This window comes from Microtus ochrogaster (genome assembly GCF_000317375.1).
Source record: "Microtus ochrogaster isolate Prairie Vole_2 chromosome 14 unlocalized genomic scaffold, MicOch1.0 chr14_random_1, whole genome shotgun sequence".
Lineage (NCBI taxonomy): Eukaryota > Metazoa > Chordata > Mammalia > Rodentia > Cricetidae > Microtus > Microtus ochrogaster.
This window is the reverse complement of record NW_004949096.1, coordinates 28,901,693-28,926,506: the sequence shown is the minus strand read 5'-3', so window position 1 is coordinate 28,926,506 and position 24,814 is coordinate 28,901,693. Positions and strand designations below refer to the sequence as shown.

The 24,814-nt window shown below is 45.1% G+C and overlaps 2 protein-coding genes across 3 annotated transcripts in view; both read left to right on the top strand.

The window, feature by feature from the left end:
- Nucleotides 1-1,084, top strand: part of Tmem87a (transmembrane protein 87A) — a 47,630-nt gene extending 46,546 nt beyond the window's left edge. For both annotated transcript variants that reach the window (XM_005364301.2, XM_005364300.2), the window contains exon 20: nt 517-1,084. In XM_005364301.2, coding sequence (XP_005364358.1) covers nt 517-558 — 42 coding nt within the window. In that variant the 3' untranslated portion in view covers nt 559-1,084. The remainder of the gene's footprint in view (nt 1-516) is intronic.
- A 2,150-nt stretch (nt 1,085-3,234) lies between these two features.
- The window catches only part of Vps39 (VPS39, HOPS complex subunit), a 42,102-nt gene continuing 20,522 nt past the window's right edge, over nt 3,235-24,814 (top strand). The window contains exons 1-10 of the mRNA XM_005364299.2: nt 3,235-3,451; nt 7,173-7,238; nt 12,842-12,906; nt 13,609-13,651; nt 15,041-15,135; nt 16,143-16,241; nt 16,784-16,876; nt 19,154-19,337; nt 21,716-21,836; nt 21,933-22,053. Coding sequence (XP_005364356.1) covers nt 3,379-3,451; nt 7,173-7,238; nt 12,842-12,906; nt 13,609-13,651; nt 15,041-15,135; nt 16,143-16,241; nt 16,784-16,876; nt 19,154-19,337; nt 21,716-21,836; nt 21,933-22,053 — 960 coding nt within the window. The 5' untranslated portion in view covers nt 3,235-3,378. The remainder of the gene's footprint in view (nt 3,452-7,172; nt 7,239-12,841; nt 12,907-13,608; nt 13,652-15,040; nt 15,136-16,142; nt 16,242-16,783; nt 16,877-19,153; nt 19,338-21,715; nt 21,837-21,932; nt 22,054-24,814) is intronic.

Genomic DNA, 24,814 nt, shown 5'->3' with positions numbered 1-24,814 from the left:
TCATTGAACTGCAGCTTGATATTTCAGACTGGCTGGGCAGCGTGACCGTGGTTCTGAGCATCTCTGTCTCCTAGAGTTGGTGTTACAGATGTTTGCTATTACACCTATCTGCTTATGCATTATTCTGTGTAAATAAGTGTTTGCCTGTGTTTATGTATATACATCATGAGTGAGTCTGGTGCCCAAAGCCAGAAGAAGGTACAAGGACAACAAACATGCATCAGAGTTTAGTTAAAATAAGAGTTCTACAGATCTACTGTAGAACACCATGCTTACATTTAACAATATAGTATTGTATACCAAAAAACTGTAAGGATACTAAATCTCCTTTTGAGTTGTAGTTGAATTATTTAACCTTGGATGGGGCCTGTAATGTTTCGGTATCATCATAGATACACTGCTGTAAATAACAGAGAAAAGTTATTTGTGGAAAATATTTGAGCCATTTTTATAGAAATTATTTGGAATTTAGACCATTTTAAATTATGTACTTAGAATAAATCTTTTTCCTCTTAGGAGCGAATGATCACACACTTTGAGAGGTCGAAGATGGAGTGAGCAGTGGGAAGCCGCCGTTGAAGATGGCTCGTGTCAGGGAAGAGGCCAGCTTATGTGTCAGTCTTCTGCACGCCCCGCGGGATTAAAGGAGGCAATGACATCTTGCTCTGTTCCTTGGTCTTTGTGCATGGGAGCTGGAGAGAGGTATCAGCCAAGAAGACCAGCTTAGTGAAACACATTCATAGGATGAGAAAACTACAAACTGCTTTACATCATTGACACCCTTGGCTCCCCAAACCCATCATGGCTGTTTTTGCAACCTACAAGTTGTCCCTGGACTTTCTGTTCAGTTATTTAATCTGTCAGAGTACGAAGTTTAATGTTTCTGAAATGACTTTGTCATCTGCACCATAATTTGTCATCTCTAGGAGCAACTGCCTGTGATTTCATTTATTTAGGAAGTTGTATTGGTGATGGGAGAGGTTGTCATTTATCTTTCAGTTTCCTGGTAGGTCAAGCTTACATCTTGCATAAGGGAAATAGTCCCTTCTGAGTTAAGGAACCATAGATCTATCAGTGACCAAAAGGGAGAGGAAAAAAGAGAGAAAGGTTATATGTGTTTCAAAATCAAGTGCAATTTTGTTTACAAATGGTGTATATTAAAGATTTTTCTATTTCAGATGTGCTTTAAAGAGAAATATTAGCTTAACTCTTCTGACATCTGATATTCTGACACATCCCATTGCTGGCAATGTGGTGCACACTCCAAAAACTTCAACTACCATTCATCACCTCCAAGGGCAGCATTGCAGAGTCACTGGCAGTGCTTGGTTTGCCTTCATGTCATCCTTTGGGATTGCACTAGATGCCAAGAGGCACTCTGTTTAAGTGCTGTGGTTATTCACCCGGCAGCAGGGACTGTCATGCTTCAGAAGGGGGAGCCTATAGAAAGGGAACAGGTCCCGTTGCTTTTCAAGCAGTTACTCTGCATGAAGTGGTGTGGAGGCCCTGACTGCTGCCCTTTTTTTTTTTTTTTTTAAGATGGACCGTTCTAGTATCTGGTGTTGGTTTAGAGACTGTTTATAAGGAATGTCACCAGGTGATGGGACTCACTTGAAGCGCTGTGTTTCTGTTTTAATGGTTTTGTCCAATTTTGCCTTCCCCAGATTTTTGTTCTACATGGAAAGTTCATGCCACTTTTTAATATAAAAAATTTAACAAAATTAATGGTTTTCTCATTTATTTCAAATTTTCTCTGCATACCCTTCTTCAGATGCTAATAGAGACTTTCTCTCTGTGGCTTTCTTTACAGACTATCTTATTTTCTGTTGAAACTGATGACCACAGTTTTAAAATAACTCACACTATGTGTTCTGGTTTGCTTTCATTGCTGTGATAAACACCATGACCAAAAGCACCTCGGGGAGGAAAGGGTTTATTTCGGGTCCTATCATAATCCATCATTGGGCAAAGCAAAGGCAGACACTCAAACAAGGCAGGAACTGAAGCAGAACCTTGAGCATACTTCCAGGTATGGCTGATGCTACTAATCTGAGACCACATTTCAAGTAGCAAGGGTTCAAACAAGCTCAGCATTTTGACACTTTGGATACAATGTTGCCATCTACAGAGTTTATACTTGAGAAATACAAACTTAAGTCACAAAGATAATAAATCCTGTTCTAGTAAGTTTACAATTTTGTGTTGAACTGCATTCAGCCATCCTTGCCTAGAGGCCTATAGGGTAACTTTATTTCATTTGGAGAATTAAAAACCAACTCGATCTACGCTGTACAGAAATGGTCTGTATCCAACTATCACGTTGAACTTAATTAGAAATTGTGTGTTTCTAACTGCCTGACAGTGTTCATTCATTTGATTGTCTGAGCAGTGTTTGATATGGATAGGACAAGCAATCCTCCTTACATATGAAGGACTTGATACTGTATAAAAAGTAAAATCTCAAAAAAAATTAAATTAAAAAAATAAAAGGTGCCGGGCGGTGGTGGCGCACGCCTTTAATCCCAGCACTCGGGAGGCAGAGGTAGGCGGATCTCTTGAGTTCGAGACCAGCCTGGTCTACAGAGCTAGTTCCCGGACAGGCTCCAAAGCCACAGAGAAACCCTGTCTCGAAAAAACAACAACAACAAAAAAAGTAAAATCTCCAGGACCGGTTGTTTGGACATCATATCATACCCACCCTTTTAGAGTTTTGCATTAAACCCAAATGCCTGTTAGTTAGAGTATGTCAGACTTGATAGATGCTCACAATTGTAATAGGCCTTATGCTGAAACACTTTTTGCAGAGTAGGAAAGGCCTGCAATGGCCCATTTCTGAAAACACAAAAACAAAAACAGCAACAGAAAAAAAAACCTAGTATTTCCTAAGTGGCAGATCTCCAACCCAAGCCTGACACCAAGGCAGAAGTTACTCCTCCCGGCCCTGCCCCCCCTCCCGCCCCGTGGTGGGAGAGCTGGTTTTTGAGACAGGACCTCAAGTGTCCTAGGCTGTCTTCAAATTTGCCACGCAAATGGAAGTAGCTCTGAACTGATCCTCCTGAGTGCTAGGATTTCTGGACTGTGCCATCTCTGCTGGCACTCTCCCCGACAGCATGAGGTCTTCATTACGTTCACAGCCTAAGACTCTAAAACCAGTTTTGGTCCTTCCACAACAGCTGTCAGGATGGGAATTCAGAGGGGCGGAGCTTGTTGCGGCGGAAGGGGCGGGCTTAAGCCAGCAGGAAGTCCGGCGGCGAGGATGGTTGTGTTGGCGAAGGTCCGGTAGCGGGGTCCCTGGTGGGATCCGGGTCTCTCCTGTCTTCGGGCCGCAGGCTCTGCCCAGCAGCCGGAGCAGGACGGCGGCGGTGAAGCTCCGCAGCCATGCACGACGCTTTCGAGCCGGTGCCAATCCTGGAAAAGCTTCCCCTGCAGATCGACTGCCTGGCTGCCTGGGGTGAGCCGCGGGGCCTCGCGCCTGTCTTGTGGGAGGCAAGGCGTCTGACCGTGTAGGTGGGCGGAGGACGCAGGCTGTCAGAGAGGGCAGAGATGAAAGGACTGTGCACCCGGGGCGGCTTGCGCGATCTCTAAGGACAGTCCATTTGTGCAGTGTGCATTTAGAGGTTAAGCTCGCTGTATTAATTGTGCTTGATTAGGGCCCCTTCTGTTCCTACGAAGTCCTGAGTGGAAAAAGGCAAAGCACTGGGAAGTTGTAACGCTGCCAGGGGCTTGAACTTGTTCAAATAAATGGTCGTGCAGTTTCCTAGGTGAAAGACACAGATTTTTTACTGGGCACTGAACACGTTAGCAGCGTATGCTTCAGAGCCCTTAGTGTTCAGTCACAGTTTACTTTTCTTTACGGTACATAGCTCACATACTCTCTTACTCTGAGTGGTTGATTGCCTTATGCCATGAAGTGCCCAAGTTGCCAAACTCTGAAATAGAAGAGCACCACAACAGACTGCCGTGAAACGTAACCTATATGACCTTGTATGCTTTTTTTCCCTTGGGATTGACTAATGCAGAAAGCAAGGTCAGCATCTTTTGTTTGTTTTGGAGTTCAAGTATGTAAATCTTAACTCTCAGCTACTTTGAGTGCTTTTCCGTGAATCATTAGTACCCGTTACAACCCCCAAAGGCTAAGTAGGAATAATTTCAGTCTTCTCTGTTAATGTCCATGTCCGAGAAATCAAGGGCCTACACGAAGGTGGACTTTAGAAACCTCATTTAGGTCTTACACTGAGAAAGGTGCCGTGATGGACCATGTGGGACTCTTGTTGGCGACCAGTGTCCTGTGCATCTACCTATAGTGCAATCCAGCCATCCTTGCTGGGTCTTTGTGGAGTCCCCAGAGGGATTCAGATTTTGTGTTAACGCTTTGAGCAGCCGCTAGCCTCTGTTAAATAGTACCCCATGGTAAACTGGCCTAGTCCTTTGGATCAGGGAGAGAATCCTCAAACATCTTGAGAAAACCTCATTTCCTGGAGGAAAGTGCTCTCAGTAGAAACTAATAAATGGAGGGATTAATTTCTCTACTGTTTCATCAAACACATATTAGATACCTACCTGGACTGTCATCTCCACCCGAGACAGGAATGCAAGGATGCAGGAGAAACAGTGTCTGTGTTCCTAGAACACAGTGAGGAACAAAAGCACGGGCAGATGGTTGTGAGCCACCATATGGGTTCTGGAAACAAACTCAGGCCCTCTGGAAGAGCAGCCAATGCTCTTAACCTCTGAGCCATTAATCCAGCTTCTGTTCTAGATTCTAATATCTCCAGATACTCCTATCATGTATCCCGTGTTGTAATAAGTGGGATTTCTCTTTCTCCTTAGGTGAGGCTACAGGCCTTGGAATCATGGTTGACTCCTCACATTCTCAGTCTACCAAAGACTCTTGACTGTCCAGAATAAATCTCCAATCTAGTCATTTCTCCTACGTCTGTTGTTACTGCTCCTGACGAAGGCTCTGTCTCTTACCTGAATTACCGTGCTAGCGTTCTCATTTACCTCAGCCTGCATTCGTCTTTGTCATTTTCATCTTTTTCTGTGCATTCACATAGATCAAGCCTTTAAAGACTTACACCCCTTTGCATCTCTCTTTTGCTCAAACCCCTGAAGTGGCATTAACATTACTAGACCAAGTTCCAGAGTTTTCACCATGTCTGGAAACATCTGACATGATCAGGTTGAAGCTGAGACAAGAACGTGGGGAGCCCAGGTGCTCAGGACCAACCTATTCCTTGTCCCGAAATAAGAACAAAGTGCCAGTGAGCTCATTTTTGGGTATTCTGTTGTGGCCGGTAGTGGTCCAGGACTGAAACTGCTTATGGCATGAGGTTAGGCTGCATTACACCGCTGGACAGAGTTTTCATTAAGTTTTCATTAAGTTTGAACAAGAGGTCCAGCCTTATTCATTTCCCAGGGAGATCAGGTCTAACCTCTAGCCTCAGGACAAGGTCTTACTTCCCCTTCTTAGACCAGGACTCCACCTGGAGCCAGGGACGACCTTGAATTCTTCTACCCCAAGAATCCTGGGAGCACAGGTATGGGCCACACCCACCACACTGGTGGTTTTCTGGGACTGACTTTAGTTTACAGGTGTATTACCTGTTTGGGTAACATGGTCTGTCTTCTGATATGCTGTGTTGATTCCCAGGTGGATATCCATTTCATGCTGTAGGCTTTTTGTTTCTCTGTGTTGTGCTCCGACAGCTAATTGCGTGAGTTGATGAGCGCAATGGCCACTCCGTTTCTGGACAGTATATGACAGTATATTACAGCTTTTCTCCATCCTCCAGCTCTCACGGTCCTTTCACCTCCTCCTCTAAAATGTCTCCTGGCTACCCGGGGTGGGGGTGTTGCTATAGATGTCTGGGAATGAGCACTTAACAGTCACTTTTTCCAACCAGTCATGAGACTCTTTATTAACTGCCAACTACAGAAGAAGCTTCACGGCCAAGCAGCACATAGTTCCGAGCATAACCATAGATATTTAGAAGGCAGTTTGATACCGTGTGCATTGAACAAAAGTAGCAGATAATGGTAGCACTTTATCCTGTAGGGCTTATGACCTCAGAAGCCAGGTGTTTTTGATTAGGTTTATCTCTTGTGAAGCAGGCCTCAAATCAGTTCAGAAACTGATTGGTTGCCCCCGTAACCTTCACGTCACTATTGCCCAGTGGGCACATCTTGCCTGGGAGGTTAGTGTTAGAGCATTCAGGGTTCACAGTAGCACCTTATAGTACTGTGAAAGCCAGCTAGCGGGGAGGAAGTTCTCAGGTCAGCTTCAGCTTGGTTTCTCCGTGCTCTGCAACCAACGTGTGTGGTGTCTTTAGCAGTAGCGTCTTGTGCCTAGACATGGTGGGAAACCAAGAAGTCGGCAGTAGAGTGTATTCTTTGGGGAGCCTCTCTGGCCTTCCTGTCCAGTAACGAGGTATCCCACAACTGGTGCTGAGATTTTCATTTGGTAACCAACTTCTTTCTGGAAAAGCATTGTTCACCCATACAGGATACCTGTGTCTAAATTCTTTCTCTTTCTAAAATTATATATATAAAGCTATAGATGTAGTTTTTGTTATTTATTTATTAGTTTATTTGAGACAAGGTCTCACTAGATAGTTCTTACTGGTCTAGAACTCACTATTTGGACCAGGCTGGCCTCCAACTCAGAGAATAAATTATATTTTCAATTTGCTTACAAAGTAGTGAATTTCCGTGAGGCTTTTTCATACGTCCTTAGTCTTTGTTAGCCCCTCCCCACTCCCTGTCTCCTAAACTTAATCTTAAACAATGAAACCAAGGACATTTTTTTAATCTGCTAATGTTTCTGGTCTAAAAATAATCTTACTTAGTAGCCCAGTCTAGCTTTAAACTCACTGAAGTCCTCCTGCCTCAGTGGTCTAAGTGCTGAGAGAATAGGTGTGAGCCGCGTGCCTGGCAAAATAAATCATTTTCGATTGTTTCCAACTACCCTCTTTTTCTTCCTCCTCCTTTTGGGCCCCTTCCACTGTGGCTCTCCCGCACCCACACATACACACTAAGACTTGAAAGCAGAGTTTATGTCTCACACCAGGCAGGGATCTACTACCAAGCCACAACTCCAGCCTCCTCAGACCCAAGGTAAAGAAGTAGGGTTTTCCCAAAAGCCAATGAACTTTCTCTGGGCTCTTTTCTAGAGGAATGGCTTCTTGTTGGAACCAAACAAGGACATCTTCTTCTCTACAGGATTCGGAAGGATGCCGGTAAGTGTCTCGAACCCAGACGATGCACAGGAAAGCTTTACAGCTAGTGTGCAACTGTGGAAACAGAGATTCTCAGGCCAGTTAGGGGGTGATTGGAGGGAGGACTGTGGGGAAAGGGGAGAAACATTGAGTATCTTCTGGGATCTTTTCCTCTGATGGGTGGAGCTGAATAATACCTACCTTCTTATCTAGGAGATTCACTACCTAATAAGAAATGTTTCTGTATACATGCTGTATAGTTGTAGGCAGAAAGAAAAAAAAAACCTGTAAAGAACAGTGGCCATTGATGTGGACGGCACCAACTTATGAGGCTAGGCCACCTGTGAAGAGGGCAATCTAGGTTTGAGCCTAGTTTTCCTTTTTGGCCACATGACTGGCTGAGTCCTTTCAATGCCAGCATTCTCTTTTGTAAACTTCGGCAAAGTTGTTGAGAGCAGGTAAAGCAGCAGTAGACTCAGAAGGACTTTAGACAGCTCTCATTGTGACTTTGTCAGTGGTGATGCAGAATAATAACTGAAGTGTCTAAAATATGCTCTCTTAAAGATTCCTCCTTTGTTCTGGTTTTACGTCTGTACTCCTTTATGGAAAATGGATGTTTGGGAGGCCGGAGAGAGAGCCCAACGGGTAGAGCTCGTGCCTTGTGAGCACCAGGGTCTGAGTCTGATCCCCAGGACTGTCGTAAAACAGCCAGGCTTACCTCACGTGCTTGGAATCCCAGGTTCGAGGAAGCAGAGACTGGCAGACTAACAGAATCAGTGAGTTCCAGGTCCTAGTGACAGGCCCCATCTAAAAAACCCAAGGTAGAACATCATCTGATGTTGTCCTCTACCCTCCACGTGCATGTACACACAGGTGTGCACACACGCAAACGTGAAAAAAGAAAACTGATGTTAGCGTATTATGCCCTAAAACTACTATATATAGAAACTTGCTCTTCATGCAAGAAGAGGTTAGACCAAGTTGTCATTATTCAACCATAATGGACCTGAAAATATAACATAGTTTTCTTATAAATTTTTTTCATTTTCTTATATTTATTCATGTGTATATGTCTCTGTGTATATCTGTGACTCTGTATACATACATATATAGCTAGGGAAGACAGAGGAAGGCATCAGGTCCCCTAAAGCTGGAGTTATAGGTGGTTGTCAGCTGGCGGATATGGATGCCGAGAACCAAACTCAAGTCCTCCGCAAGAGTAGCAAGTGCTCTTAACCATAGCTATCTCTCTAGCCCCGGAAATTACAGTTTCCTTAGTAATTTCAGGTGAGAGTAGAAATAGGAGCCTCTTTTTGGAATCTGGAAAGGGGTCTCATAACATGGAGGGAAAAAAATCTGTGGCAATAGAGAATAAAAAAAGGGCCAGTGGTCATGGTGCTTACTCATAATACTCAGGAGACTGAGGCAGAAGGATCACAAGTTTAAGGCCAGCCTGAGCTGTATAACAAGACCCTGTCTCATAATAAGAAAATTAAAAAGATCAGGTGTGGTGGCTCGCACCTGTAATTGAAGCACTCAGGAGGCTGAGACAGGAGAATCGTCCATGAGTTCATGGCCAACTTTGCTTGACTACACAGTGAGTTGGTCTCAAAAACTAAAATAAAGATCAGGTTCTATGAAAGGTAAGAGGAGAAACTGGAGACTAAAATAGAGAGTTTATTTCATTTCTGCGTTACTTTCTTTAAGTCAGGGGTCATCAAACTTCTCCAAAAAGTCCAAATAAGGTAGGGAAGTTGGAATAGCAGTTAAGAACATTTGCTCTCCCAGAGGGCCCAAATTTGGTTTCCAATACCTTTATTGGCTCAAAACTTCCTGTAACTCCGGTTCCAGGGTATCTGGTGCCCTTTTCTGGCCTCCACAGATGCCCACATATACATACACGGAAGCAAACATGCACATGTAAATAAAACTAAATCTTTAAAAACCAGCAAAAGTCCATTTTGTGTGCTAGAGAGATGGCCCAGTGGTCAAGAATGCGTACTGCTCTTGCTGAGGACCCAAGTTTAGTTCCCAGGACCCACATTGGGCCTCTCCAGGGAATCCAACACCCGCTTCTGGGTGTTCAAACTGGGCAGTGGCGGCACACACCTTTAATCCCAGTACTTGTGAGGTAAAGGCAGGCAGAACTCTTGAGTTCAAGGCCAGTGGGATGGTCTACAAAGTGAGTTCCAGAACAGCCAGGGCTGTGTAGAGAAACCCAGCTCCGAAAACAAAACAAACAAACAAAAATGTAAACCTTCAAGTAGAAAAAAAAAGTCCAAGTTAGGCTTTAAGCATCATAAAATTTGCCCTGAGTTTAATGCCCCTGTAAGCGGAAAGCAGCCATAGGTAGTGTGTCCGTGAGTGAACAGGACCGCGCTGCACACGGAGGACCCTGTGGGTAGTTCTTTGCTCATCCTCGCTTTAAAGTTGGAGTTCTCAAAGCCAGATGTTTTTATTCTTTGACAGATGTAGTCATTGGTTTAAATAGTAAACTTACCTTGAACTATCTAAAACATTTAACCGTTGTTTTCTGGCCATATGCCGTGGGTTCAGATTTAATGGGGGAGCAGAAAACTAAATAATTGCTTCTCAGCCTTTTGGTTAAGGTCAATGCAGAACACTACAATAAATAAAACAGAAATAAAGAATCAGCAAGGCGCAGTGGCTCACAGATGTTATAATAGCACTTTGGAGCCAGAGGCAAGAAGACCGTCATGGCACTGAGGGCACCTGGGCTGCAGTGTGGGACCTTGGCAAACAAAATAAAAACAACTTTTCAGGCCAAGTGTAGTGACTTCATGCCTGTAATCCCATGATGTAGAAAGCTGAGGCAGGAGGATTGCTTCAAATTCAAGGCTATCCTGGCCTTCAGAGTTAGTTTTAGGTATGCAGACCCATGGCTGTTTCAGGGAAAGATGTTTTGTATGTTGTTATGAGATGAACTGTTTTTTTTTTTCTCATGGTACATTAGTTTTGCCTGAAAGACTCAATTATCCTTGGGATATTGAGTAAAGTTCTTGGCTTTTTGTTTGTTTTTCAAGACAGGGTCTCACTATATAGCCCTGGCTGTACTGAACTCACTGTATAGACCAGGCTGGCCTCGAACTGCGAGATCCACCTGCCTCTGCCTCCCGAGTGCTGGGATTAAAGGCGTGTGCCACTCACTGTACCCAACTGCTTGCTTTTCTTTTCTTTTTTCTTTCTTTCTTTCTTTCTTTCTTTCTTTCTTTCTTTCTTTCTTTTCTTTTCTTTTCTTTTCTTTTCTTTTTTTTTAAGAAATCACTTCAGAGGAACACACTGGCAGTATTTGTTAAGTAACAACAGAAAAGGAAAGTGTGGCCAGTCAGTGCCTACCCCATAAGCTTGCTGCCTTCTCAGACCTTAAAGAATTTTTTTTAACTTATCCAACATTTATTTGACTAGAAAGCATTGCCAGTGTTGCTGAGTTTCCTCTTTGCACACACTTGCACCTTCCACTAGAGAAGGGGAAGTGACTCACGAGGGCCTATGGGAGACACAGGGATTTCAGAAGAGGTAGGGAAGAGTAGGAGGGGGCAGGGTGGGGTGGGTGCAAAGGTGGATTCCAGACAGATATGCCCCCCCATGCAAAGGCAAGACCACAGGCAGCTACAGGAACATGCAGGAAAAATGGGTCTGTGAGATATTTCAGTCCTTCCTGTCCCTAGGTCTGTCGAGGGTAGCCAGGAGGTCTCAGGGTTCTGCCTTCAGGCTCTGGAGACTGAGGCAGTGTGGCTTTGATGGTGCTCACCAGCTTCTGAAACCTGCTCGGCGTTCAGATGCCACCACCTCCCTTCTTAAAGCGAACCGGCTTCCCATCCACTGTCGTTTGAAATAACGATAGTAAGAGTTATAATAGCCTCTCTGCAGACGTCCAAGGACTCCTCTTCCAGCTCTCCCTTGACCCAGAGGTGCTTTGGCCGTAGCCTCAAGCTCCACAGTTCACAACAGGAATGGCCAGTGAGCACCTGGCTCTGGATAACAGCCACTGTAAAGTGCAGGACCAGGCCTGGCCTAGCTCTGGAGACCCTGAGGCCTTGGCCTTAAAGATTTTTCCATTGGTGTTTGGGATGACAGCAGTGAGTGTGGTGTTAAATATTCTAGAATGCAATATGCTATCATTCAGAAAATTTGTGACTTGTGAAACTATTTTTCCAGATGCTAGTTTTGAAACTTCCAGTTGAAGTTTCAAATCATGCATGCCAAGGGCCATCCAATGCATCAGGCAGACCAGTGTGCTCCAACGGTAGCAGAATACACAGCTACCTGTGTGAGTCCTCAATCTCAGAAACTCCCTTTGTCAAGTCTGTTATCTACAGCGAAGATCCAGTTGCTTGAAAAGAACAGAATTTTGCTATTTTCCAGCTGTGTCTTTGTGAGAACAGATGTTTGCCCAACACTGGCTGTTCCCCTAGCTACTGTTCCCACTCGACACCTCAAATATGACTTTGGAACCTGCCGTAGTGCCACATTCCTATAATCCCCCCAGCACCTTTGGAGGTGGAAACAGGACGAGAGCTCCAGACCCTGTTTCAAACATGCGGTGAGACCCTGTCTCAAAAAAACAGACCAACCAATAAGTGTTTAGTGAGATGCTCCAGTGGTGAAGGGCTTGGCTGATGACCCAGATTCAATGCCTGGAACCTGGGTAAGGGGAGAAGGGGAGAACTAACTCCACCGATCTGTCCTTTGCTGCGGATGCTCCCGCCCTAGTAATAAAAGAAAATGAGGAAAAAGTGAAAACCCGTGTGACAGTTCATGCCCTTAATCCCAGCATTCAGGAGGCTGAGGCAGGAGGATTGCAGTAAATTCAAGGCCAGCCTGGCCTTTGCAGTAAAATCTAGGCCACAGCAGGCTACAAAGTAAGACTTTTTCTTGGACAACACTGGGGTACCAGCTCTTTGGGGTTAGCTGTGGGATGATATACAATGTAGGTTGAAACCAGTCCCACACATTGTATCTAGTCACTGCCTCGTGGTAGCTGTTTATGATGTAATTGCTTGGTTTTGTTCTGGTAACTCCTGTAGCTGAATGTACTTGCTTCCCCAGCAAGATCAGGCTCCTGTGTCTTTATGGTGTTGACTTTCTTCCCCCTTTTTGCAACAGTGGCAGCAGATGTAGCCTCACCTGAAAGTGGCAGTAAGCGTAGATGCATCCCCTGCACGGGCTTGGAGATGGTGCTGTTTGCTCTGTCTGCAGGATGCAGGGCGGCTGCCGGGAGGTAGTTCTGTCTAGGTGGAAGTAGACTTTGGCCTGGTTTCAGGCTCGGGCTCTCACGTGACTACAACTCTTTACCCTCTTTTTGAGAAACACTTGGCCAGTGTATTTTGTAGAGTAAGATCTTCAGACTCCAGGTACCTGGCTGCTTTGGTAAACACCTTATGATCTTTCCTGCTGATGGTAAAGGTGTGTGAGACCCTCTGCTGTAACCCTGGGGTTGAAAGCCGCCTGCTGTGCTCAGGAAAGAGAGCCGCCTGTTTTAGACCTCTGGCTTGTAGTCCTTTAGGTAATTTAAAGGTTTATTAGGAGTGCACATGATGCCGTGTTTTGTTTCTTATGTATCCCTGTGCTTGGAACTACAGAGGTTTGTTTGTTTTCCATAGGTTGTAACAGGTTTGAGGTAACACTAGAGAAGTCCAATAAGAACTTTTCCAAAAAGATCCAGCAGGTAAGTGGCCTTGCTCGTTGGTATAAGTATTATTTGATTCCATGAAGCCCTGCTGTGTTAGTCTGGTTTTCAGCGCTGTAATACAATAACTGAAGCAGGCTACTTTAGGAAGAGCCAAGATCGAGCTCACAGTTCTAGAAGTCCAAGAACACAGTGCTGCCAGCATCTCAGCCATGCTGAAAGCCTCGTGACAGAACACACACGACAAGGGAAGGTCATACTGTCTCACAGGAAGCCGGAGTGATTCAGGAAGAGTTTGACCTGTTCAATAGCCTGACCTCTCTTGAGAACTAATTGAAGAATCCCATGAGTACTAATTGACTCTCTTCTAATTATATATCCCAAGTGACCCATAGACTTCCCACCAGACCTTACTCCTTAATATCACCACAGTGGGGACCAGGCCCCCCACAGAGGCATTAGCTATTGAGGGATACACTCAAGCCCTAGCCAGAGGTAGAACTTGTTGACTTTATTTCATTTGAATCCTCTTCTCTCTGCCCTCTTTATATAGGGACACAGCCTGTGGTCATGCACCTGAATCCTCTTTCACAAGCAGAGACCGTGGTTACACAGAAAAATGAGTCAGGTGTCTGTCACCAGTACAGGCCCTTTAGTCTGGTTTAGTCTTCTTGTTAAGTGAACTTTCAGTAAACCTTACCGGAAATGTTTAATTGCGTGTGATGATTTGCTATTTTCCAGATCCATGTGGTTTCCCAGTTTAAGATTCTAGTCAGCTTGTTAGGTAAGAAAAGGGGCTACGTTTGTATTTTCTGTGTTAATTTCATAGTATTTAACAATGAACTGGTACCTTTTAACCAGATACAGCAGGGCATATGGGTAATGAAGGTGACATCTCTCATGAATTTGAACTCTGTTCTTCAAGATTCTCTGTTCAGTGATCAACAAGTAATAATCCATCCATGGATCATATAATTATATACCATAACCTGTGCAAGTCTGACGTAGACATTAGGAGTACAGAAATCAATGAGACATTGCATCTACCTTTGATTATATTCTCATTATCATGGCCAGAATTTAGGAAGTAATGGTCATAGAAACGTTGACAGTGTTGTGGGATCCGGGGAATAGGAAGGACTGATACAGTTTCCATAGGAAGAGAGAAGTAGGCAGAACCTTTGTGGCAGGAGCAACATCAGCAAGGCTGTCATGTGGCAATAGGTGTTCCTTGTGGCCTGACTTAGGACATGTGATAAAGATGACAAGCTATCCAGCAAGAGGCAGCTGGGGCCGGACTGTTAGAGCCCTCACCTTCAGCATCATGGTTTTGCAGGAGGCAGCCAGAGAGGCTGAAGCCTAAACACTTACCTCACACCCTGGACTATTTAGCCCAAGGCCTGAATGACAGAATCATTATAACTTCAGTTCCTGGTCCACAGATAAACATTTAAGCACTAAATCTCCACCATAGGAGCTAGCTGAAAGGTCAGTTTAGATGTTTTGGTGATCCTTCTGCCCACAGGTTTACTTTCTGCAGTTTTGGTTACCTGTGTCAGCCATGGGGTTGAAGCAAAGATAGCAGCGAGATATTCTGAGAGAGACAGCACCCCTGTGCTATTGCTGTTGTGTCTGTAATTGTGCTGTTGTTTGTTGTTTTAATCTCCTCCTATGCCTAGTTAAGCTTTGTGAAAGGTTATACGAACAGGAGAGGAATACAGGGTTGGTCTGTCCTGGTTTGGGCACTGATTGGTGTCTTGGAACTGAGTGGTTCATGATTTCTGCTGAAGCAGAAATCCTTGCCATGGTTTGTACAGAATCCAGAGAGTCTTGTTTTTTTTCTAATGGAGCTTGCTAGCTTATGTGGCTAAGAAAACTATTTCCTAAATAAATGCTGACATATTTCCACACTTGAGAGTTCAAGTGCAGTAGGAAGTGAAAGCTCCCTGAACTGGTCATCTCAGCATCTTAAGGAACAGAATACCCAGGTCAGAAGATGTTTGCACTGATAGAGTCAGGAATGGACATCGTTAGTGAAACTGGAAGTACATCCTCAGCCAGAGTCTGCAGTTCACTTCTTTTAGATGTTACACAGTTAATTTTTTTTTGATGATTTTATCTTGGTGATTGTGTTAGCGATTGACTTAGTGACATTGTGATTTCTCCCAAACAGAAAACAACATTTATGTCCATGACTTGCTGACATTTCAACAAATCACTACCGTTTCAAAGGCCAAGGGGGCATCATTGTTCACCTGTGACCTCCAGGTGAGTGTGTTTGAGGTGAACTTTGGCTTTGTGAATCCAGCACTGCCCAAGTTCCTAACACTCCATGAGAAGAATGGCTCTGGCATCCAAACCCAGCAGCCTTCAGAGAAGAATATTTTGCTTTGAGTCATATTATATGTGGTATGAGGATGCAAGCTTTTCATTCCCTGTGTGCTAGTTAAATCGCCGAGTGTCAATGTGTCAGGAGGCAGCTAGTTGTCATGCGGACCACTGCGGGAAAGCAGCATCTCAACACTGTCATGAACCTGGTCGTGGTGTTAAATTGACTTGTTCTAAACAAAGTACTGTAGTCTTGGTCATAGGGAGTTTGCATTGTTCAAAAATGACATCTTTGTTTTTGCCAGTTTGTCATCCTTCTGTTCTTCAGACTTCCTGGGCCGCTTCTCAGCTGGAATTGTTGATAGCTTTTGGTGGCTCTCTTTCTTAAAGATTTATTAGTACACAGTGCTCTGCCTGCATGTATGCCTGCAGGCCAGAAGAGGGCACCAGATCTCATTACAGATGGTTATAGCCACCATGTGGTTGCTGGGAATTGAACTCAGGACCGCTAGAACAGCCAGTGCTCTTAACCTCTGAGCCATCTCCTCAGCCCCCTCACTTCCACTCTCAATTGCCCTGTGCTTGGAGATTTTCTTTTCCCAATTCTTTCCAAGTATTCCAAGTGGGTCTGCTGTCACCGACTCATGCTGGCCCCGACAGCCACGGGCAAGAAATGTTTAAGGGAAAAAGGGGGCAGAGGAGGGGATGGCCCAATTATAGAATGGAAGACATACCCTGGGATTGTTTTCTGAATTGAGGATGTCCGTCTGAAAGAAGTGCTCCTCATCCAGGTGTGTCTAAGGATGGACAGACTTGCCTTCCTCCACCCAGCCCTGGCAGTGGGGCTCTAGGACTTGCAGGTTTAGATTCAAGTCGAGGTTGCCAGTCTGCTTGCCGCTGTGCCATGGAGTCACCGCATGCTCACTGGCCTGGGTGTTTCTCCCTAGCACACCGAGACCGGCGAGGAGGTGCTGCGGATGTGTGTGGCAGTGAGGAAGAAGCTGCAGCTCTACTTCTGGAAGGACAGGGAGTTCCATGAACTGCAGGTAAAGTCCACTGTCCCTGCCATGGGGAAGGGGTGGGAGCTGGTGCTGTAGCTGGCCGCAGCCTCCTGTTCAGAGCTAACGAGGTTCTCCCAGACAGATGCACTGACGCAGAGCCCTGGGAGTTGCTCGTGCCCACTGCTGCGTAATTCCACAGCATTACCGAAGATTATTTTATCTTCTAGTGGCTCTCACCTTTTCCAGATGTATTTTCCAGTTCCTGGGTGATTTATATTTTTATTAGGGTAATTCATGTTGTTGGTTAGTTGGTTTTCTTTTGTTACTGTTGTTTTGAGACAGGGTTTCTCTGTGTAGCCCTGGCTGTCCTGGAACTTGCTCTATAGACCAGACTGGCCTTGAACTTAGAGATCTGCTTGCTCTGCCTCCTGAGTGCTGGGATTAAGTCCAAACTTGATTTATATTTTATTTATATAATTCTGGGAGTGTAGGGTATTTTGTAGACTAGAAGTAGTATAACAACAGAAAGGCCTGGGTCTACTGTCCTTAATATCTTTTCAATTGAACTCATATTTTCTTTTTTTTAGGGGGACTTTAGTGTTCCTGATGTGCCCAAGTCCATGGCATGGTGTGAAAATTCTATCTGCGTTGGCTTCAAGAGAGACTACTACCTGATCAGGGTAAAACCTTCTGTTTTTGCCTTGGGGAGGTGATCGTGAGTTTACCTTGACAGATGATTATCACTTCTGAACTACAGGTCGAGAGACCTTGTTCAGTATAGTTCTGAGTGTAACAGGTTCCTGTCTGTGTGCATAGTTTTTGTGTGTTTTTGCTCTTAATATTCGCCCAAATTAGGTGTCTATGTGCTTTAGCCAAGCAGAGTTAGCGCTCCTTCTCTGCCTCATTATCCAGCAGTATCTGATGACTGGGAGAGGCTCAGGGCTCTGGCTTACTGTCTGTCCGATCATCATATTTTTTCCCAAGTGTCACCTGCTCAGAATTCAGAATTACATATGAATTTTTTTAGTGTTAGCTTAAGTATTTCTGATTTTAGAGTTCAAAATCTCTTAGTGCGTTTGTTTTCAGTTTTTCCACTAATTTCAGAAGTTGCATTGGTGTATTATAGAAATGCCGATGAGGAAATGGGGGTGCTGCTCATCCGGACTCCCTCTCTCCCCAAATCAGAAACGGTGCAGGTGAGGGACGGGACCTTCAGAGAAGAACATAAGTACTTCTACTATATGGGCTTCTCCCCTGTTTTTACAATATACCTTGCTGGAGGCTGGAGATGGCTCAGTGGTTAAGAACACTGATTTCTTTTCTAGGGGATCCAGGTTTAGTTCCCAACGCCCATAGGGCAACTATGAGTCAGTTGTAACTCCAGCTCCAGGGGATCTGATGCCCTCTTCTGGTTTCCATGGGCACAGGCACACATGTGGTGCACAGACATAATATACAGGCAAAATACTCACACATATAAAAAAAATCTTGCTATGCAAACTGTCTTTAGAACTTGTTTTTTTCTCCCACAGAGGTGAACAGCCACAGCATTGTCTTTCCTCCTCGTGTGCATACTGTAGGTAGAAGAGATGGGCGGCTCCTCACCAATTCTCCCCACAGTGTTAGCTCCTTATTGTTTATCTCTTCGCTATTTTTGCTCTGCATGTTTAGTTTGGGGATGTTTTCCTGCTGCCAGCACTCGGGGTTCAGAGTCCCGAGGGAGTCATTGCTCTCAGCAGATGAGATTCTAACCAGGGATGTGCACACTGAGAGGAGTCTGCAGAGTGGCGGGGCCTAAGGCTGGAGCAGGTGTCTCACCTTCCGACTCCTGTGGACGCTTCTGTCACACAGCACCATTGCCACTGAGCTACAGACTCGGCCCCCTTCACCTTCTTAAGGCTTCATTTTCTGAAGGTGGCAAATCTTGCTTTAGGGCCAGGCTATTAAAAAATTGCTCATGTGCCGGGCGGTGGTGGTGCACGCCTTTAATCCCAGCACTCGGGAGGCAGAGGCAGGCGGATCCCTGTGAGTTCGAGACCAGCCTGGTCTACAGAGCTAGTTCCAGGACAGGCTCCAAAACCACAGAGAAACCCTGTCTCAAAAACCAAAAAAAAAAAAAAATTGCTCATGTCCTGACGTACATTAAATTCTATTCTTTTTGTTGTATAACTCTTGGTTTTAACAGATATCTAGGGTTATATAACTAATGCCACAGTGACAATTCTAAGCAAGCCTGCCACCTCCCTTCCAGCTGCCTCTCATCCAGCTCCTAGACCTCCACTGATAAGGATGCGTTGTCTCTTAAGTTTGGTTTTTTGGAGAATGTCAAATAAACAGAATTGTATCAAGTGGAGATCTACATAGCATAGTATAGTACATTAGCGATTCATCTGTGTGCGTACGTCAGTGGTTGCTGTCTTTCACAGCCGAAGTATTCTGTGCCATGAATGGACTGGAGTTTGTTTATTCGCCTGTCAGCTGAAGGATATACCTGTTCCCCATTTTTAGCAACTCTGAAGAAAGCTGCTATAAGCGTTTGTATGTGAGAGTTTGTATAAATGTAAAGTTTTATTTCCCATGGACAGTAGTACCTAGAGGTGGTATTGCTGGCACCTGTGGTGGGCTTGTGCTTAGCTCTATGAAAAGCTAGCATATAAGCTGGCTGTACCGTTTTCATGCCCATCAGCAGTGATGTTCTGTATTGAAGCACCTCGCATCGGTAAAAGCCCCAGCTGCTCTGCACTATAGCACGGGTGGTGCCGGGCAGATGATTTTCTCCATTCTGGAAACTGCTCTTGCACTGTGGAAAAGATGGTCATAATGAAAATCATATTCCCTCGAGTCAAACAAGGAACATTATTGGCTTCTCTGGTTTGGGTTTTGTGCGGGTTTTTCTAGGCTGCGTACATGCCTCTTTCTGGGAAGTGCTGGCTAACTCCCCTCATGTCTTCCTGCAGGTGGATGGAAAGGGGTCCATCAAAGAGCTCTTCCCAACAGGAAAGCAGCTGGAGCCCTTAGTTGCGCCTCTGGCAGATGGAAAAGTAGCTGTGGGTCAGGATGATCTCACTGTGGTCCTCAACGAGGAAGGCATCTGCACACAGAAATGCGCGCTGAACTGGACAGACATCCCAGTGGCCATGGGTGAGGCCAGCAGTAGCTGCTGCTTTGTCCTTTGGATGCAGGCTGTGTCATCCCTGTAGAATGGGTTCTGCAGGGGCTCTAGCAGACTGCCCACCTTCTGCTATTCACCCCAGGTCCCCTTCTTTTAAGTAAATACTTTTAGGGACATTAAAGAAGGGATAAGGCTTTTCTGGAAGTTGAGTTTTGCTTCAGAGGGGGAAGAATCTACAAAGAAGTATGTATTTCAGGAAGTGGGTCCGCTATCGTTTCCACTCTTCTGTCTCTTCTCTCACCTTCCTGTTAATGGTGTTTATTAGCTCCTTTGGACAACAGTCTCCATCTGGAAATTCCTTACTCATGCCTTTGATATTTATAATTTAGAGGGACAGACTGCCCTCACGGTGGAGTCTTTCCAAACCTACCTTAGGCTCCCCTTCCTCTGCAGTGGTATTTTCTGGAAGCATATAGCATGCTTGCTACACTTCCCTTGCAGTCAGAAACACAAATATGGTTAGTACTTTCTGTGCCGAGAGGCTCGTGAGTAAAGGGTTGCATCTCAGATGAAGAGCTAAGACACTGTGGATGCGTTAGAATTCAAAAGTTCACAGAGATGAAGTCTGATTGTTCAGTTAGACATGAAGATGATGCCCGGCATAGGGAAGATTGGACGAGGCCAGGCAGGGAGTCTGGGATTTGAAGAACAGTTTCCTTACATTCTGGGCAGACAGAAGAGGGTGGAACTGGCTGAAGATGCAGAGACAAGCTGACCACAGTGAGACTCTGTGTAGCACTTGACCAGCTCAGCCAGGAGTCTGAATCATGGAGGAACTAGCGAAGGCCAGCTGTCAGAGGCCTGTGGGACGGACTGAGAGGATGGGACGGTCCTAGGTAGAACTTCTTGGTAAAACATTGTGTGCTGGAGCTGGAGCAATGGCTCAGCCGCTAAGCACTTGTTGGCTCCCAGCACTCATGTCCAATAACTCACAACTAACTGTAACTTCAGCGCCAAGGGATCCAGCACCTTCCTTGGGTTTCTGTGAGCACACCCACACACGTAGACACATAAGTAAATAATAAAGTAAACCTTTAAACCCAGCAGTTTTACAGAGTGTTCTTAGCAAACCACAAGCTCTCATTAGTCTCAGAGCAAGGAATATCACCAGATAACACCCGAAGCCTTCTGCACAACTCCCCGGCTTTGCTGTAACCTGCCTTCCTCTGGCCCCAAATCAAAGATTTTTTACTTATGATTTCTTTTGTTCTCTCACTAATGACATCTCATGCAGCCACATTCACAGTGGAATGCAGTTCTTAGGGATACCTGGATCTGTGTTGCTAGGCCATGGTCATACCTAGGTCCAGAATAAACTCTTTCTTCCTCCCTTTGAGGTGAGAAGTGTTTCTGCATTGACGACACCACTGATTGAATCACACCTGCCTGCAGTACCCGTGTTTAAGTTTCTGCAGTTAGCTTTAATGTTGCGTACAAGCAGTAAGTTTATTTCAGAATTCAGTATGAAGCAAAGCTTTTCTTTATTCCGTCTTAGAAGTTCTAAGTTTCTATGGCTCTTTCAAAAATATGTTTTCTGTTGCCTGCCTTCATGTTAAATTTCCCTCATCACACAGCCTCCCAGAGGAAGGCTTTAGATTTTTTTTTTTTGCATACTAACTTTAGCACATTTATAGATAGATTCTTTTGCTTCACCCAGTACACTAAGCTAGCTGGATTGTCCCATTCCTGCTACAAAGTACAGAAAGGAAAGAGTGGATTTGGTAAATGTTCTTTTAACAAAGTCAAAGAAGAAGTCAGGGTGGTAGTGCGTATCTGTGGTCTCCCCCCTTCCTTAGGCCTTGCTTCTCAATACCAGTGCATTGGGGATTAAGTGTCAGTGATGAAAAGACGGGAATGTTCCAGCTGTAGCAGGCATTAAGTGGGGTTTATATTTCTTTCTCTGAAAATCTTAAGCAGAAACCTTAGCCAGTGTAAGGAAGGGAAAAAAGAAACTTCCTCCTGTTCTCTCTGGGGAATGCAAGGCAGTTTTGTAGCCCAGTTCTGCAGCTGCATTGGCAGGAAAGCTGCACCCTACCTTTATCTGGCCTGGCTTTGTGACAGATAGGAAAATGGCACAAGAAGCTTCTATGTAGTGGAGCTGGTCCAGCCATGTTAGGAAAGCTCGGTATAGCTCTGCTATGCAAGAGATGTCTCTTGATATCACTTAAGCAGGCAATGGTCCTCTTTCCTGTGGATTGCACTGAAGGAGCCTTCTTTCTTGGTGCTTGACCTGAGGATTTTTTTTTCTTGAGATCTGTTTACATCACCTTCATGTTATCTGAGTCCAAGCCCACCCTTCACCCAAAGCCTTCGACAGAACGCAAGCTCAGCACGTCCTCTCTTGCAGAGCACCAGCCCCCGTACATTGTGGCAGTGTTGCCCCGGTACGTGGAGATCCGAACGCTCGAGCCGAGGCTCCTGGTTCAGAGCATTGAGTTGCAAAGGCCCCGCTTCATTACCTCAGGGGGGTAAGGAACGTCTCTCTTCACTGTGACTGCCTTGCTCCCAAGTCCCTGTACCATCGTAAGTCCCATGCCCTCTTACCAATGTTCTTCTGCTTCCAGATCAAACATTATCTATGTGGCCAGCAATCATTTTGTTTGGAGACTCATTCCTGTTCCCATGGCAACCCAAATCCAACAGCTTCTCCAGGACAAGCAGTTTGAACTGGCTCTACAGCTCGCGGTAAGTCTTGTTCCTTAAATTTTGGAGGCAGACTGCTTTCCTCTTTTTATAAAGCAGCTGACCATGGTACAAATATTTATATTTATAATTTTTTTTAAACAACTCTGAGAGCCGGGCGATGGTGGCGCACGCCTTTAATCCCAGCACTCGGGAGGCAGAGGCAGGCGGATCTCTGTGAGTTCGAGACCAGCCTGGTCTACAAAGCTAGTTCCAGGACAGGCTCCAAAGCCACAGAGAAACCCTGTCTCGAAAAACAAAAAAAAAACAACTCTGAGATTCCTTCTTTTTTTTTAGATTTATTTATTTATTATGTATACAGTGTTCTGCCTGCATGTATACCTGCAGGCCAGAAGGGGGCACCATATCTCATTACAGATGGTTGTGAGCCATCATGTGGTTGCTGGGAATTGAACTCAGGACCTCTGGAAGAGCAGTTAGTGCTCTTTACCTCTGAGCCATCTCTCCAGCCCCCTGTATTTATAATTTATATTGTATTTAGATCTCTATTTATATAGATGAAGAGTAAGCTGGAAGCCTGGGGGGCTTTGATTGGGGTTTGAGTATCTATGAAACTAATGACATTACTTTGCTTACCTCTTCAAGTGTAGACTGAATGTCAGTTATAATGGTGTCTTCTAGAAAGTAATGGAAGAAATAAAATAGTTTAGTAGATATTGCATGGTTTGGAACAATTAAAGACCATGCATACATTAACATATAGTAATAGTCAGTTTTTGCCTATAGCCACTAAAGGGCCCCTCGGTTCTTTCAAAAGTGACTTCTGTGGGCAAGTGTAAGCCTTCAGGCTCTGGAACTGCCTCACTGCTGCAGCCTTCTGTTTACTGTGGCCATGGGCCAGTCAGCTTTTTATCCCTGTATCAACAGACAGCTTAGAAAAAAAGTGGTGTTTATTTACCTCACATTTTCAGAGATCCAGAGTTCAAATGGCGTAGTGCAGGCTCCACGACAAGGCCACTCGTTGGCTTTGCTACCACCTGGAACAGACAGAAATACAAGGACATACAATTAATCCCACCATGAGTAGACAAGAGGGATAACAGCCCTCTCTCACAAATGCCTTTCGTCCCTAGTGACCTGAACACCTTCCAGTAAGCCAAACTCTTGAAGGTCCACACTCACTTCACTCACTTCTCGGTATCACTACCCTAGGAAACAGGTTCCCGATCCTGGGGTCTGGGGGGACACAAAGTGCATTCTGCTGTTTGCAGCCGCTCTCCTTTGTGTTCATGTGGACTGTTGTTCCCAGCAAAGCAGCAGTGTGTCTTGCTCCATTTTTCTCTCCCATTGCTAGTGATTTTTTCCCCCTTTAATTTTTGAGACAAGGCTGTGTAGCCTGTGCTGGTGCGGCGGTCTGCCCACCTCACCCTCCAAGGGCTGGTATTACAGGCATAGACGGACGCATGTGGTTTCTGTGATAGTTTGTATTATCTGTAGGGAGTGGATTTGATTTCCAGAAATGACCATACGTCTCTGGACCTAACCTGGGCATTAGACTGAACAGTGTTAATTTAAAGAGGCCTTGATGCTGTAATGGTAAGCTTGATTTCTAGATGGTCTTGCAGGTCTAGACTGTCTCTGAATGAGAAGCAGCGATCACGTTAATTACTTCTGGTGGCCGCTTTTATGTATGTGCATGTGTGCGTGCGCAGGTTCACATGCACTGGCGTGTGTACGTGTGGAAGCTAGAGGCCTCAGGACAGCCATCACCAGCCGTCCCACCCCCAGAGTCTCTGAGTGAGACCTGGGGCACGTTAGAGCCCTAGGGAGCCTCCTCTCTCCACCTCCCCAGGGTGGAGAGGCAAGCAGGTACCACCACACCAGCCTTTCTTCGTGGGTTTTAGGGATCAGACCGGTTTGATCTTTGTGCTTGCCGTGCGACACTTTATGGACTGAGTTATTTCTCAAGCCCATGGTGGCTGTTTTGAAAAACAACTTTTATTCTGTGTGTGCAAATTCTGTAATTAAATTATAAATCCCACTTTAGAAGGCTAAATTTTCAAGCTCATGTATATCTTGTATGTTGAGTCTATTGCCCCTTTTATTCTCTGTGTTCCCTTTTCTCACCCCTCCCCCACCACTGGTCCCCTTAGTCCTCTGGACAGGTTTGCTTCTCCTTCCTCTTTTGCCAGACAGCTTCATTGTTGTGAATGGTGCTGCAGTAGACACTGGTATGCGAATGTCTCGAGGATGTGACTTGAGGCCCCATAACCAGGAGTGGTGAGGTGGGTCCTGTGGAAGGTCGAGTGTAAAGGTTTTTGAGAAACCTGCACCCTGACCTCCATAGTGGCTGGACTTGGCATTCACACTTCAGTGCATAAAGTCTCCCTTTTGTTCTTGCTCTTGCCAGCGTTTGTTGTCACTCATTTTCTTGATGACTGCATTCTGACTAGGGTAAGCTGGACTCTCAATGTTATTTTAATTTGCATTTCTCTGGTGGCCAGTGAGAGTCAACAATTTTCTTATTTTTATTGGCACTCTGTATTCATTTCGGGTTTGTGTGTGTGTGTGTGTGTGTGCCTGTGTAAGCATGCGTTAGACAGAGGTTGATGTTAGGTGACTTCCCAGTCACTCTGTATCTTATTTTTCGAATCTGGAGATAACCAGGTGGCTGAACTGCCTGGCCTAGGGATCCTCTTCTCTCTCTGCGTTCCCAACACAGGGATTATAACTATGTACAGCTGTATCTGGCTGGCTTTTTGCTGGGGTCGGACTCTGAATTCAGGTCTTTAAGAACATTACA